The 14,033-nt window shown below is 44.9% G+C and overlaps 1 protein-coding gene across 11 annotated transcripts in view; it reads left to right on the top strand.

Annotated features, from left to right (window-relative positions):
* auts2a (activator of transcription and developmental regulator AUTS2 a) overlaps positions 1 to 14,033 on the top strand; it is a 348,592-nt gene that overhangs the window by 305,348 nt on the left and 29,211 nt on the right. For all 11 annotated transcript variants that reach the window (XM_031310791.2, XM_031310792.2, XM_031310799.2 and 8 more), the window contains one exon: positions 1,832 to 1,880. In XM_031310791.2, coding sequence (XP_031166651.1) covers positions 1,832 to 1,880 — 49 coding nt within the window. The remainder of the gene's footprint in view (positions 1 to 1,831; positions 1,881 to 14,033) is intronic.

The raw sequence follows: 14,033 nt of genomic DNA, 5'->3' as shown, positions 1-14,033 counted from the left end.
CAGCAGCAGCACTCAGGCAGCCAGTCGCTGGATGAATGGGAGTTTGTCTGGTGCTTGGTAGCGGATGGGGAGAGGCTCTTGTGTGCGCACGACCCGGGATCCTTCAGAGAGAGCACGGAAGACAGGCTCTGCAGCTGAACACACATCGACAGCGGGCTTATACCTAGTTTTGCTCACTGCCTGTGTGATTTGGCTCCGTCTCTGTCTCTACAGAGGAAACTGGCCGTGCGCTTTGTTGGATTGGTTCGCTCCGTCGGACGCAGCCCCTCTCTCTCCCTGCGCACCGACACACAAAACCTCCCGGATCCTGTTGGTTACCTCTGACGGATATTTCCGACAGGAGAATATTCGTGCACAAAATCACACTGTGTCCCGAGAAAGGAAAGAAAGGTGGATCGGGGGATTTTTTTTCTCTCTCTCGCCGCCTCAGTGCTGTTGCAGAAGCTCTCCGTGGCGAGACACATGGTTCCCTTTGTCCAAAAGGCGCAGTAGCTTTGTGGTCGGCTTTGGATTTTTTTGTGTTTTTCTTGGAAAGGTTTCTTCTCTCTCCGCATGGCTGTCCTCAATTTGAACGGAGTAGACTTCGCCGCCTCTTGTGTGGATTATATTATTTGAAAAGCAGAATGTGAGACGCGGCCATATTTACCAGACTGAGAAAGTAATATCCCGACTTATTTGCCTTCTTGCTAACCTTGCCACATCTAAGGTATGCGCCCCGGCTCAGAGGCGCTTATAATATTCATATTTGTGTGTGATCGTGAGCAGAATGGTCTGAGTGGAATTTTCAAAATGATAACCATTTCCGTGCCACCTCTCATCATTTATTCCGCAGCTTTCATTGTTTACATGCTGTCAGTGTTGCATTACTGAGTGAATCCCTGCTTCATGACAAGGTTGCTTATCTAACAATAAAACAACATGCATTTAAATGTTCATTAGCACTTTTTTTAGTTGTATTTGTGTTATTACAATACTTCGCGTCTTCTGCAGCCTTAATAACAGACAGACGTCGGGATAACAGACATGACTCGCATACTTGAGCTGTCACTGGACGCTTAAGGTTATAATATCACAAGGAAATGGAACCCTGCTACCCGAATTTAGCATTAAAAAAATATATCCGAGGTGAGGAAATCCACAAAGCCAGTTCTTAGACATTCGTTTTATTCAGAGAAATCCGTGTCATGTGCAGCTCAGCGGGTATTTTCCTATTTCTTTCGTCACTTTGTAATACATTAATCTTTCACCTAAATGTCGTGAAATATATTTAATCTGCGACTCAGTATTTTCACCTATATAAGCCTTTTGTTATTCATGTATAAATCCCATCGCGGCACCTTTGAGTGATGCCGTTGGTGCTGTGCAGAGAGGATGGAGTTGTGTTGTCACGGAGCAACAGTGCCACCAAGTGGCGGGAATATGAAGAGCCGCTTGTTTAGTTTCAGACTGGGTTTGATCATGATGCTCAGGTTACCCAAAAAATGATAGAGATCATTTTGGCCATGACAGGATACCGACACTGGATATGTCTTGGCTTAAAATGAATTAAATTTTGATCTTGAAGATTGTTAAAATTGAGAGCACAGATCAAGTACAAATCATTAGATCATTACATTTAAACCACATCATAAATCTTACCTACCCCTTAAAAGGAAAGTTTGGTGACGTAAGTGTAATAATTATTTACCCTAACCTAATACTATCCTCTCAGTGAGCAGTCGTTGCTCTGCACTGTCCCCAGACGTGCTATCTAGCAGCAGGGTTTGGACATTCTGGTGGAAAATGATATAGTACTGTGTTATATTTTTAATTCCAATCTCCTCTTTTCCAGGTCTCCGATGCCAGCTCAGAGAAATTTTTCAGCACAGCTGCAGTTAAAGGTACAGACATTTTTTCATTTTACCATGCTGAAATGTCAATACAACGGTGCAGGTGTATTGCTATTCCCCTGGTGGTATTACCATGTTGAAACTGGTATGCATTGTCCCAATGTGGCGATTGTCATGTTTATGTACGGTGGTTTAAGATGCACCGGCATCTGCAACAGCAATAACACATCACACCCACAAAGCTGATTCAATTTACCCAAGGTGCACAGTATGATATATGATATACAGTATATACAGTATGATATATATATATACACACACATATATATATTTCTCGACAAGCATACGTGAAAATCTCTCTGCCAGTGTTTCATGAAAAAAAAATCATTAAAATGTGCAAACTCAAAAGGTCATTTAGGCTGTTGTCGTTACATATACAGTGTTTCCTCTATGTTGATTTGACCGTGGCGGCCCCCCACGGCAACATTTCTGCCCCCCACGGTATCAGAAATAGGGCTGCATTCTTATATAGCGCGGACACACGAGTAACTAGCCAGTTGAGACCGTGTGTGTACGTCCTTGAGAACTGTAAGTCGTATAACTTATGTTGTCAGTTCATTTAAGCCTGGTCTTGCAAATTTAAATTAAGTTAGCTGGTGATTTTCGTTGTTTGTGTTCTTCACCTGCGAGAATAGAGGTGAATAAATATATTAGTTTGTGTTGCAGCGAAGTGGCAGTTCCGTTTCATTGGGGCCCCCCCCCATGAAACGGAACTGCCCCCACTGCTAAAAAAAATCCTAAAGGAAACACTGATATATGTTAGATGTTTTTGGTGACACTTTGTTGCAAATGTGCTGAGATGCACCAGGGCTTGTGCTGCAGCCAGAGGAGGAGGAGGATGTACTAATGCTGCAGGGACTAAAGTAAGTGCAGGAGAGGCATCTGTTTATGGCCTCTGTGTGCCAACACCACATGTGACCTCATTATCAAGTCACTAATTTGCTGTTAAAAGCAGCCCCATTTTCTCTGGCTCAGGGATAATGGAGGTGCCCCGCGTGAATGGACATTCCTCTGTAATGGGGGTGAGTTACCATGCAGGGCAGGAGGGAGGCTCGCAGACGAGGGTTATGATCCCTTCAGGGCTGTGGCAGGAACAGGGACGATTGCTGATGAGAGGTCCCCCCACCCCTCTCTCTCTCTCTCTCTCTCTCTCTCTTCCTCGTAGCCCTGCACTCTCCGCCACACAGACCTCCAAACACATTTCCCACATTCTGGCCTTTGATTCCCTCCAGGGCTTGATTTGTGGCGTCCATTGGGAGGGCTCAATGGCCATGCTTGACAGGGAGGTTTCCTTTTGAACGTGCTTCTCTGTGGACTGATTTGGTTCCCTTGAAAGGATTAAGGCCCCCTTTGTGCAGCCTAAATCAACAGGGCCCCCTTCTCTCGCCCTCTATGAAAGGACCTGACTGGGGAAACAGTACACAAAATACGCTTTTTCTCTGCTGCATGATAGTCCACTCTATTGGCCCCTATCCCTATTTAAATAGCCCCTCTTTTCTTTCCTTTTACCATCTCTGTCCCCTCCTCCTCTCCTGCCATATGCTAATGCTTGCCGCTATTGCTAAAGCCAGTAAAAGAATCCAGGTGCAGGGAGAAGCGGGACCACTGGTATTTTAATGGAGAGTGGTGTTGAGATTCAGAGAGTCGGGTGGGTTTTTGTTGGAGGGGTTTACCATTACTCCAATGCAACCAAACCCCAGTACAAGCAACAGCACCAACAGATATGGGGAGAGAGGCTCGTTTATAGGATGAGGAGTGTCAATATTTGCCAAAAGGCATATGCAAAAAGACTCCGTTTGTTTGACTGTGTGTGTGCTTTCTTGTTGATACACATAAAGTGCTCTTTGGGCTGTAGGGTTCAGCCTGAGGCTGAGAAAGCCTCGGCAGGCCATGATAGCAAAAACAGCTCCCAAACAAAGCAACAGCTAGTTTATGTAGCAATGGCTGCTGTCCACATCAGTGAAATTATAACCTTGGAAGAGCAACTTGCACATTAATCAATAGTTTGCAGGTGTTGAAATCTAAAGACAGTGGCGTAAGAATACAGCTTTACTCACGATTCAGAAAAATGTCATAAACATGCCAAATATCAAATGCTGGGAAAAGAAAGGTTTTTGAAGAATAAATCAGGCTTTATTGTTTGCATAAAAATATACCAAACAGCTTGATATTTCTATGACAGAGGGTATATTATTCTTGGTAGATGAGCCAAAAACCTAATTCAGACTCTATTATTATTATTATTATTATTATTAATAACATTGTGGCTGATTGGGATAAAAGTTAGACACATGAATATACCTTAAGCCATTAAGTATGAGAAGGCCATTGTAATGCAGCTGCTGATGTGTAGCTTTGGTAATGACTGACTGTTGGCTTTTATTCTCTGCAGCAAGATTAGAAACGAGCCCAGGGCAACCTCAGGTCTCTTTGAAGACTTAGTGCTGGTCCCTCATCTTTTAATCTCACATCCTTCTCACCTACTCAATAATTACAGTGTATTCTTTCACGCTCAAGAGCCATGATGTCTTTTTTTTTCTTTCCGCCCGAGGCCTACACTGCATTTTAAAAAGAAAATCCATCTGATGAGAATGTGGCTTTTGTGTTATCAGACGTTGATTTGTTTTCTTTCCCTCTTGTGTCGGCTTCACCTCAGGCCCCGTCGGTATCAACTCTGCATAGTTGTCTAATGTGGAGCTTGAAGTCACCATCACTCACTGCTGTTTTTCTCCCTGCTTCCTGCTCACTCTGGGTTCAGTTTAGCCAGGAATGGATTCCATTAACTAAGAGTCATTAAATGTTAGCTCTAATTACCGCGCTTGTCAATGTGCCCGCAGGTGTCAGCCAGCTAACCTGATTCATTTGCTCTGCAGGAGAGTAAGCACCAGTCAAAAAAACAGACGTGGAGTAGTCTATTTGCCACCAGTGAAATAAAGTCTTAGCTGTTTCCAAGGCGCCGCAGGTAGAAATCGGTAACCAAGCCTTATTAAGGCTGTGACTGCTGTCCAGGGAGTGGATTGTAGTGCTGGGCTGCGCAGATACTGAGGATGAAAAACCGTGTCACCACAAAGGCCCGCAGACAGATCTATCAAATGATTAAAGCTGTGTCCCAGGGCAGTAATATCTTGTCACCCGGGTACATTCCCATCCTTTATGATATTGTCAATCCACAAGCTGTCCCAGGGACTCAGCGCAGTCATTGGAGAGCATAGACTAAGCTCACTGCGCATTGTTTGTTGAGCGAAGATTAAGATAATGCTGGATGACATTTAAAAAGCTCCGCAGTGGCATTTATCAAGAGTAGGCTTGAAAATGTTCTAATCGGTGAACTGTGGAGTCTGGTGTGTAGAATCTATTTAGAATAGAAAAGATGTTTTGGACTAAAACTGCAAAAAACTAGACAATGAATTAAGTAATGCTACAATCTTTAAGCATTTTTAATTACATATTATCAAAGTCACATTCAAACCGCGTTCACGATTAGATGTTTTTCAGTTTCAGGGTGTAGCGAATGAGCACTGTAGATTTTCATTTGGTAGATATATTGGAGAAGCTAGTCCCTCATGAGACATCTTCTGCAGCTGTGTCTACGATGTACAGTGCGGGGGTGAATTGAGTTGCACAGTGTAGTGATTCTCAAACCCCCCCCCCCCTGCATAACGCTGATTTCACCATGCTTTACTGGAGTTAATGTGAAAATGAAGCGGTGCTACAGCGAGACCCGGGGCTGGCGCCAGCGTGAAGAGCACCGCCTGTGAAGTGTGTTGGGCTTGAGTGCGTCTGTCACCAGGGGAGAGAATAATGTGCGATGGGGAAGGTGTAATTGGCAGTGCTGATGGCATTGTTAAAAAAAAATAGTGTAAAGAGAAAAGCGGAGGTGAACTTTTGTGGCAGATATCAGAGCTGAAGAGCTCCCCGGATTGTCATAGAGAGCTCCGCTGGCAGCGAAATTGCTTGTGAGTGTATTACTTCTGTGTGGGAGGGAGCTGAGAGCTTGTTTTTCTCTCCGCCTCATTCTCTCTCTGTTTCCTGAGAGGTGGACTGGTGATGGAGCTGTGTGTACTTCCAGGCTGTTGGACCGCCACCTGCTGTAATCTCAAGTGATATAGAGAGCAACAATCACGGCACAAATCACCCAGGCAGCTCCCTAAATCATTCAGCGGACTGGAAAGAGAAGGTTGGCCTTTCACAGCACCAGTGTTGGATTTCTGCCCCAAGCTCCCTGCACTGCCCCCGTGCTGACCTCGGCCGTCTGTGTGGGTTTGTGTGTCAGAGAATCAGGGCGGCCTGTGGAACTTGACCTTATGCACAGTGGAAAGATGACCTGACTACCATTGGCCTTTCATGCGTCCTGATGAACCGGTGCAGTCAAGGACGGTCTCTTTTTCCCCGCCAGGAGCCGGGAGGCCGGAGAGGTCACTGCCTCCTCCCTCCAGACACAACTGCTGGAATAAAGTTGTGTTGTTTTGGCTCAAACACAAGCTTTAATTCAAATCAAAATGCTCTTTTGATATTTAATAACCCTGCATGTTTTTAGAAATAAGACAGGGATCTGAAGGATTTGAGTCTGAATGATGCATCACTGAAGCAGACTTTGCTTCTGTTGGTTACTCATCCCCTGCTAGGAGCATGTAATGTTTCTCTAAGGGGTAAAGGAAGCTCAATATCCTGTGCTGCACAGAGGGAAGGTCTGCCCCCCCCTCCCCCCCTCTTCCTCTCCATGGCTGTAACCACAGAGAGAAAGGCTGTATTTCATGAGCATGAAAGGGGCCGCTCCAGTCATGCCTCATCTGCTGACACAGCCAAACAAAGGTTAACAAATCAAGGATAGCCCTGGCTGATTTACTGCCTCGCTGTGGCAAACAACGGCCCAGCCCCCATGTCTATAGCTCACATTTACTGTCTGCCTGCAGGCAGAGAAATATGGCAACATTTCCAACTGTACATATTTCAAAATCATCACATTTAAACGTATTGATCCCATTACTCCTGGTCTAAGCTGCAAAGGGTTGGTCTTCCAGACTTCTTTGTTTAGTTTTAGCCTAACAAATAGACTCTACTAAGTGATTCTGTGACAAAGAGATTTGTCAGTCAGGTTTGTAGCCGAGAAAGAGCACAATCAGACCACCGTGTATCCTGATTAATATTTTCTTTTACCACAATTGGTGTTGTCTTTTTCCCCTCCGTCACCTGTTACAGTCATAGCATATGCAATCAGGTCCTATTCTGGAATATCTGGCAGATACCTCAATCACGTAAATGCTGAATGTGAGACCACAGGTCTAGTTGGTGCCCACTTGGCAGAAGCTTGTTGATTGAGGATCACTTTTAAGGAGATGTTGTGAATGGGTCTGTTGGTGCACACACATACAGCAGTGTGGGCCAGTCTCCTGCCCTCCACTCCAGCAACACAAAGAGGTCATTCAGAGTTTGTTCCCCGAGTCGCGAGGTTAGAGACTAAGTAAATCCATCCATCTTAATGCACTTATTTCAGCACCAGGAGAGCTGGAGGGAGACTGTGTAAACACTCTGATATCCGACATGCCACGCTAAACCCAAAGAGCCTGGAACCCATCAGGCCAAAATTAAAGGTCTACATCTCAAACACAAACATTTAAATGGGCTGCACTCCAGCGATCAAAGTGAAAGGTCTTAGTTTTCCTGCTGGCCCCCTTGTGTCTGCCACTGAGACATGTGGCGGTTTAGCAGCCAGTCAGGGTTGAATGGCGAGCAACTGTATACTGTACATGTCTGTTTCTTTCAGGTCTCTATGGAACGCTCTGTGGCATATTTTTTGTTGTTCTAGGTAAAGTAGAAGGATTTATGTAAGCATGCTCAGTTTATTGAATCTGGCTTGGCTACCAAGACAATATTGAGGATTATAATGATAAAGACACAATATTTCTTTGTCTTTGCTGATTAAAAAAACCCAGTTTTTACTGTGATGTTTTGGCTTCTACTACATGCAGTTTTATTTTCAAATGAAGGGTTGTGACAAAGCTGCAGGTCCTGTAGGCAAACATATAAATACGCAAGTATTTTTTGAAAGCAAGCATCATGCATTTTTTTAGGTGTTTTACTGTCACCATGTCCTTGACATATGTTGACGATGGACCAGTGGAAGTGGATGGAGGTGTTGAAAGCACCAGTCTCTTCCCAGGAGAGGTCCTTCACCAGCATCCACTGATCCAAAGTGACAACAGCCACTCTCCTGCCAACTCTGCAGCATTAACAGGGTCAAAACACCCACCGAACACACACACACACACACACACACACACACACACACACACACACACACACATACATCAAGACCCAGCCATTCCCAGTGCACTGTTGGTGTGTTCAGGCCAATTATGCTTGTGTCAGTCTTTGGTCCCTGTGGTAGAGGTGACATTGCCAAAGAGGGAGAGAGAGCAGACCACTGTATGAGGCCTCATGGTGGCTTAGAGGTCTATGTGCACATTAGTGTGTGAGCGCATGTGTGCATGCATAACAGCAGGAGTGCTGGTCTGGAACCATCTACTCTTCTATCTCTGCCTTTCCCCTGCCTCAATGTAGCAAATACATTTTGGTTCTGGTGAATAACTTGAGGGCCTGTGTCCCAGAAATGCAGCATAGCAGCTTTGCAGACACATGCACTAAAAAGGAGATGGGATTAACACAGCAGATAAGACGTAACTGTTCACTGGGAAACGATTCACCCTAGAGGTGTTGGTGTTGCTTTGAGCAGCATGAAGTAGGATTTGGTCTCTCTTTGAAAAATAATAATAAATACCCCTGATGAGCAAAGTTTATAGCACCACCCATTTTGGATGATATGGTCATGGAGAGTTTATCGGATAAACCAATGTCAGAGGGCCACCGATGCCAGAAGGTCACCGATGTTTCAGTGTTAAGCATTAAATCATTTTTTGGATTCTACAGACACTGCAAGGCGTTGCCATCATGTTTAAGGTTTATGTTTTTCCTGCATCAAATAAATGACCAGTGCTGTAATCTGTGTAATCCTCAACTGTTGGTGTAGGAATCCTGTATAAGGATTCTTAAAATCTGTCTTTGTGTCTGCCGTCTTAAAGCTGCAGTGTTTTGTTTTGTTTTAAAAAGGGAAGAGGTTGGGAAAAGGAGTCTGTTTCCTTCTCCACTCCTGCAGTGCCATACAAGGGTCAGTACTGTGGAAATGAAAGTGTAAACACAAAAAGCCAAGACAGAGCATGAGGACTCTGAGCAGGATTGATAATAGCAAGGCTTTAATTGCTCCCACAAGAAACGAGGTTATCTTTTTTTCCCCTCTCACCCTCTCTGAGCCTCATAAATATGCAGGGCAGAAAAAAAGCCCAGATGAGCCGCAGGGCAGATTAGAGAGGACTATAGAGCAGGATCCTGGTTTGTTAGCAGACGTTTTCAGATCCCTTGCATGTGTTTCTGCTCTGCACACACATTGCCTGGCTTTCGTTTGTCTCAGCCCATTTCCACAGGCTACTAACTACGACTAGGAGCGCTGGGAAGATGTGATGGGGCCGACCTTTAGTGCAACATCGCCCCCAGGTGTGTGATCTCAAGCTAGGTTGAGACTTTTAGTAGAGCAGGTGGAGAGGACATGGTTAATTTGTGGTGGGTGATGTGCACCCGTGTGTAAAGTCATAGCCTGGAAAAGACATTTGAAAACATGTGCATTTGATATAAACAGTGTAACATAATGTTCCATTTTATCTCTATTCTTTGGTGCATCATCTCTGGCTTTTGGCCACTGTTCTTAGAAGGCTGCACAAACCCATCAACGTCCATCGGACTGTCACCATCTGTTACAGATTAAGCTGCTCCTGGAGGGGGCTGTTTGATTTCGGGGTTCCAGCATCCCCTCTTTATTCCACGTGTCAGGTTTTACTGTAAACACTGTTGTACAAAAACCAAAATCTCAGAAGGGATTGCTTTTCAGGCCTTTCAAGCCAAGAGCAAACGTCTGGTTTAGCTCTTAGCTTGCTGAGACGGGGGCTCTGCTGGGCCATTTAGAGGCTCAAAGCTGGGAAGCCGTGTTTGGAAGCTTTTTCCCTAAACCCTACGCTCAGTTAGTGTTCAGTGTGGTGATGTGATGTATGAACCCCCTGGCCATGCCTGACACTAGCGAGCCTGTCTGAGCCCCCGTCTTCGCCGAGTAGGAGGCCGCAGACAGAGGCCGCATTGTTCCCTTAAAGTAACCCAAGCTCAGGGCGGCCGATGCCCAAAGGGGGATATCAAGTTGTTCTCTCCCCACCAACAACACAATCCCAGCTTAAGCTCCGAGGCTTGACGAGGGAGCAGAGAGGCAGCTGACTGTTTGGACGACGGTGCAGTTCAAATAAACAGCTCAAATCCCAACCAGCCTCCCCTACACTAACCCGCCAAGTATTGCAGCCCCACAGCCATAGCTCATCACCCTGAAGCTTGCCAACAGCTCTCAGCTAATATGTGGTGTTATTTTGAAAAGCATGTTGATGTGGCTGCACTGAGGTTTCCTGAAAAAGGGGTCTGCGAGCAAAGATAAGAGGGTGAGAATTTAGCCCTGGTTACATCTCCCCGCTTCCCCTTTTGTGAGCAATGGATAGGTTTACCACCACATCAACAGACCACACAGCATTTCCAGGCTAGAGGGAAGGGGGGGGGGTAGACAAGTGGATAGGAGAGGAGAGACGGCCATTAACAGCTTCGTTTCTGCCCCGGGTGTCCTGCTAATCCAACTGCAGTGAAACCTGAGCAAGGGGGTAATGAGACGGCACTTGACACGCTCACACTCACATGCACGTAGACGCATCGGCCGCTCCTGTAATGCCGGAGAAGATTTAAGAAGAGAAAAGGCTACATGCAAATTGATACTTCACCAGATTTTCAGACATTTGATCCATGCATTCTTTCCCTTCTGGAATGAGTTTTTCTTTTACCGTTTGAACACTCGGGGTAGGCTGTATTGAATCTGATCCTTGCAAGCAGCCGTGTATGTGTGTAAAACCAGTTGGCCCCATTTGAAAGAAAGTGAAAGAGGCCAAGACTGATGACTCTCTGGGGACAGATTTCTCTTTCCAGCCTTTCATGCCTCTCTCCCTGGTGAAATCATGGTGGTGTCAGCGTGTCAGCTCAAGCTGTCACTCTCCTTATTGCTGCAAGCCAGTTACTCTCATACTCTGCCTCCTGGCTGAAGAGAGAGAGAGGAGGGGGGGGGGGGGGGGGGGTTAGGAGCCAGAGAGAAAGAAAGAAAGAAAGAGGGCTTTTTCTACACTTGACACTATAATGGGTGAGCAGAGCATCAACACCCATTGATGCAATTGGAGAGTCTCGAAAGGAAAAAGGATAGAGCCAAAGCTGTCTATCACCTCAGAGGAGCCAGCTGTACAATTAACCGAACACCCCCCACCCCCATGGGCTGGTTTGGTACAGTCCGTTGGGCTTAGCTCAAGGGGGTAAGCTTCGCTTCAGAGCTCGAACCTCCTATGGCGCCATTTTGATGCTACAAAGCGATCACCCGACGTTAGCATCCCATTGACTGCCATTCATTTTGACGTCACTTTGACAGCGAATAACTTTACATCTGAAGCGTTTAAAGACTTTTTTTGTCCATTGTTTATTTCTAAAGAAACACGACAATGTATAAAAGACTCCATTACCTTGTATCTCACGTTATGGCTCTGTAGCAGACGTTTTTATAAGAATAGGCTAACGATTGTGTCATAACCACGCGACTTACTGTCGCATAGTAGAGGAATTACCGTATAGTACAGGAGAAGCTCGCAGACAGTTTCGACTTCCATTAGCTGTTTAAGTTTAATTACTAATGTTAACTAGCATTTTAGTGATCAATAATTAGCCTGTGTCCATGTTATCTCCTTACATATACCTATGTTCTCCTTCTCTGCAAAATTCGGAATGATTGAGATTTCTCTTGGCACAGCTACCAGAAGACTTTCAGACAGGTTGCTCATGTCACATTTACGTCGTCTCTCTCAGTTGGAGGCTGCGCAGTAACGCTCAGCGCTCACCGGAAAAGTGCTTCTGATATCCTTCACTGGTCTCCGTCCAGAGACACGGGATCTGTTGGTCCATTCTTATATACTGTCTATGGCTTAGCTGACAGGCTGACAGGGCTTCATGGAGGACAGGTCAACACTGGAAAACATCCAGGCAGCAGACATACAGTAGAGCTGCAGTACAATGAGCCTCAACCAGAGTCACGTTGGACCTGTTGACTGGTAAAGTTTGTGTGTGTGTGTGTGTGTGTGTGTGTGTGTGTGTGTGTGTGTGTGTGTGTGTGAGAGAGAAAGAGAGAGAAAAAGAGTGAGAGAAGGTTTTTATGAGTGGGTGTGGGTTTTTGAGTGGGTGTGGGTTTTTATGAGCATATGACTGTAATTGAGATTTAAGCATGTCTGTGAAGTTTGTTGGCTCAACAGGCGATTGTCTATTGTTCCTCTGAGCTGCCACAGTGACTGACAAGAAACACATGTTGCAGTGCCAGCCAGTCTGTTGTGACATGCTTAAGTTGTGCTGAACTTTCAGTATTCTGATATTCTGGTGGTTGTTTTCTGACTCATTTCTTTTTTGCTCTGGGTAAGTGATTTGACACGATAGTTTAATTAACATTGTGTGTGCATTGCATCTGTTGGGTGATACTATGCCTGTGGTGAGTGTATTTGATACTGCAGGATATGAAGCTGTGTTTAGGCCAGGAGCGCAAGTCAATGTTGGATCATAACAGCATTATCTTAGAATTCCCATCACATACCAACCTCTAGTCAAAGCTTTTTGCCCGTCGCCTAATTCTGCTTGAATTTCAAAAGCACCCTGTTTTATTGAAGGGATAGGCCGAGATTGGCTAGTTACCTTGGTGAAATTCAACACAAAAATAAGAAAGAGACAGACACAGTGCTATTGTCCAGCCTGGAGCAGAAATGCATATCAAAGCAGCTGGACTGTGCAATGGCAACGAAGCATGCTAAGCGCTTTTATTTTCGAGTGGGCGTCAATGACGGTTTATGCCTTGAGTTGTGGTCTGCAATTAGCCTGGAAATCCAGACCCAAATCCGAAAGGATTAGGGGTCTGGCATTGAGTAATGAAAGTCGCCCAATTCTAGGGACGGCAACAAGCATGCATTTGAAAATCTCACTACACGCAGTTGGATAACACTACGACCAATCACAACAATACACAGGGTGACGTATCCAGAGTCCCATACGCTTAGCTACCAGCGGAGCTAACTGGTAGATTAAACTGTCGTCATCTGTTTAGCTCGCCTCTGGCACGCCTATATCACATACACCGATGTGATTGGTGCAACCTGGCTACAAGGGCATAGTTAATAAGCATCATTACTCAGTGCCAGAGTGACTCGCTGAGCAAATTCAAATTGTGCTCTCGCGAGAACTCTGGATTTCCAGGGTAGTCTGCAATGGCTTTCAGCTGTAAATGTCTGCACTTAGAATGATGTGAGGATGAGGGATTTCAAATTATAAACAAGTTGTAGAACAGTTGTTTGGTTGTTGCACAAGTCTGCACTTTGCAGGATCTGCACTGTACTGATACTGTACCTCCCAGCATATAAATTTAACAAAGCAATGTTTTGATCAAACAGATCTTTATTTCACAGTGATGTGCCTTCAGTATGTTTTTTTGTTTTTGTAAATGTTTTTTTTATTTTTAACAAGGTTAATACCTTATTCCCACCCGCCCCCTCACACACAGGGTTACAGGGTACACGGTACATCCATTTGCCAAACAACCAAATCATTGTACCAATGATTTCAGTTATTTATTTTTTTACCCAACACCTGTATTGTAGAAGTTTTTTTAAGATGTGGGCACTCTACACTCTTTACTTAAGGTAGCAAATACTACCTCTTAAAGGTACCCTGTGTGAGTGAGTTTTTGATCACTGCTAGGGCTATGGAGCAATGTTTTTATGAGGCCTCGGTTGCTGCCGGGTTCATGCCATTCTGATGATTGACATATATTGGCCCATGAGGGCAGTAAAGATGAAGACTGCAAGCTACTGTAGCAAACAGGGATGTAAACAATGATTGATTTGAAATCTATTTAAAAAAAAATTGCTTTTGCAATTGTTTCATGAGGGGAATACAGTACAATCGGCATGTTTGTTAGAACTCAAGGATACACACAAT

This window comes from Sander lucioperca, chromosome 13, assembly GCF_008315115.2.
Source record: "Sander lucioperca isolate FBNREF2018 chromosome 13, SLUC_FBN_1.2, whole genome shotgun sequence".
Lineage (NCBI taxonomy): Eukaryota > Metazoa > Chordata > Actinopteri > Perciformes > Percidae > Sander > Sander lucioperca.
Note: the sequence above shows the minus strand (reverse complement) of the source record. Positions and strands in the feature narration are given on the sequence as shown.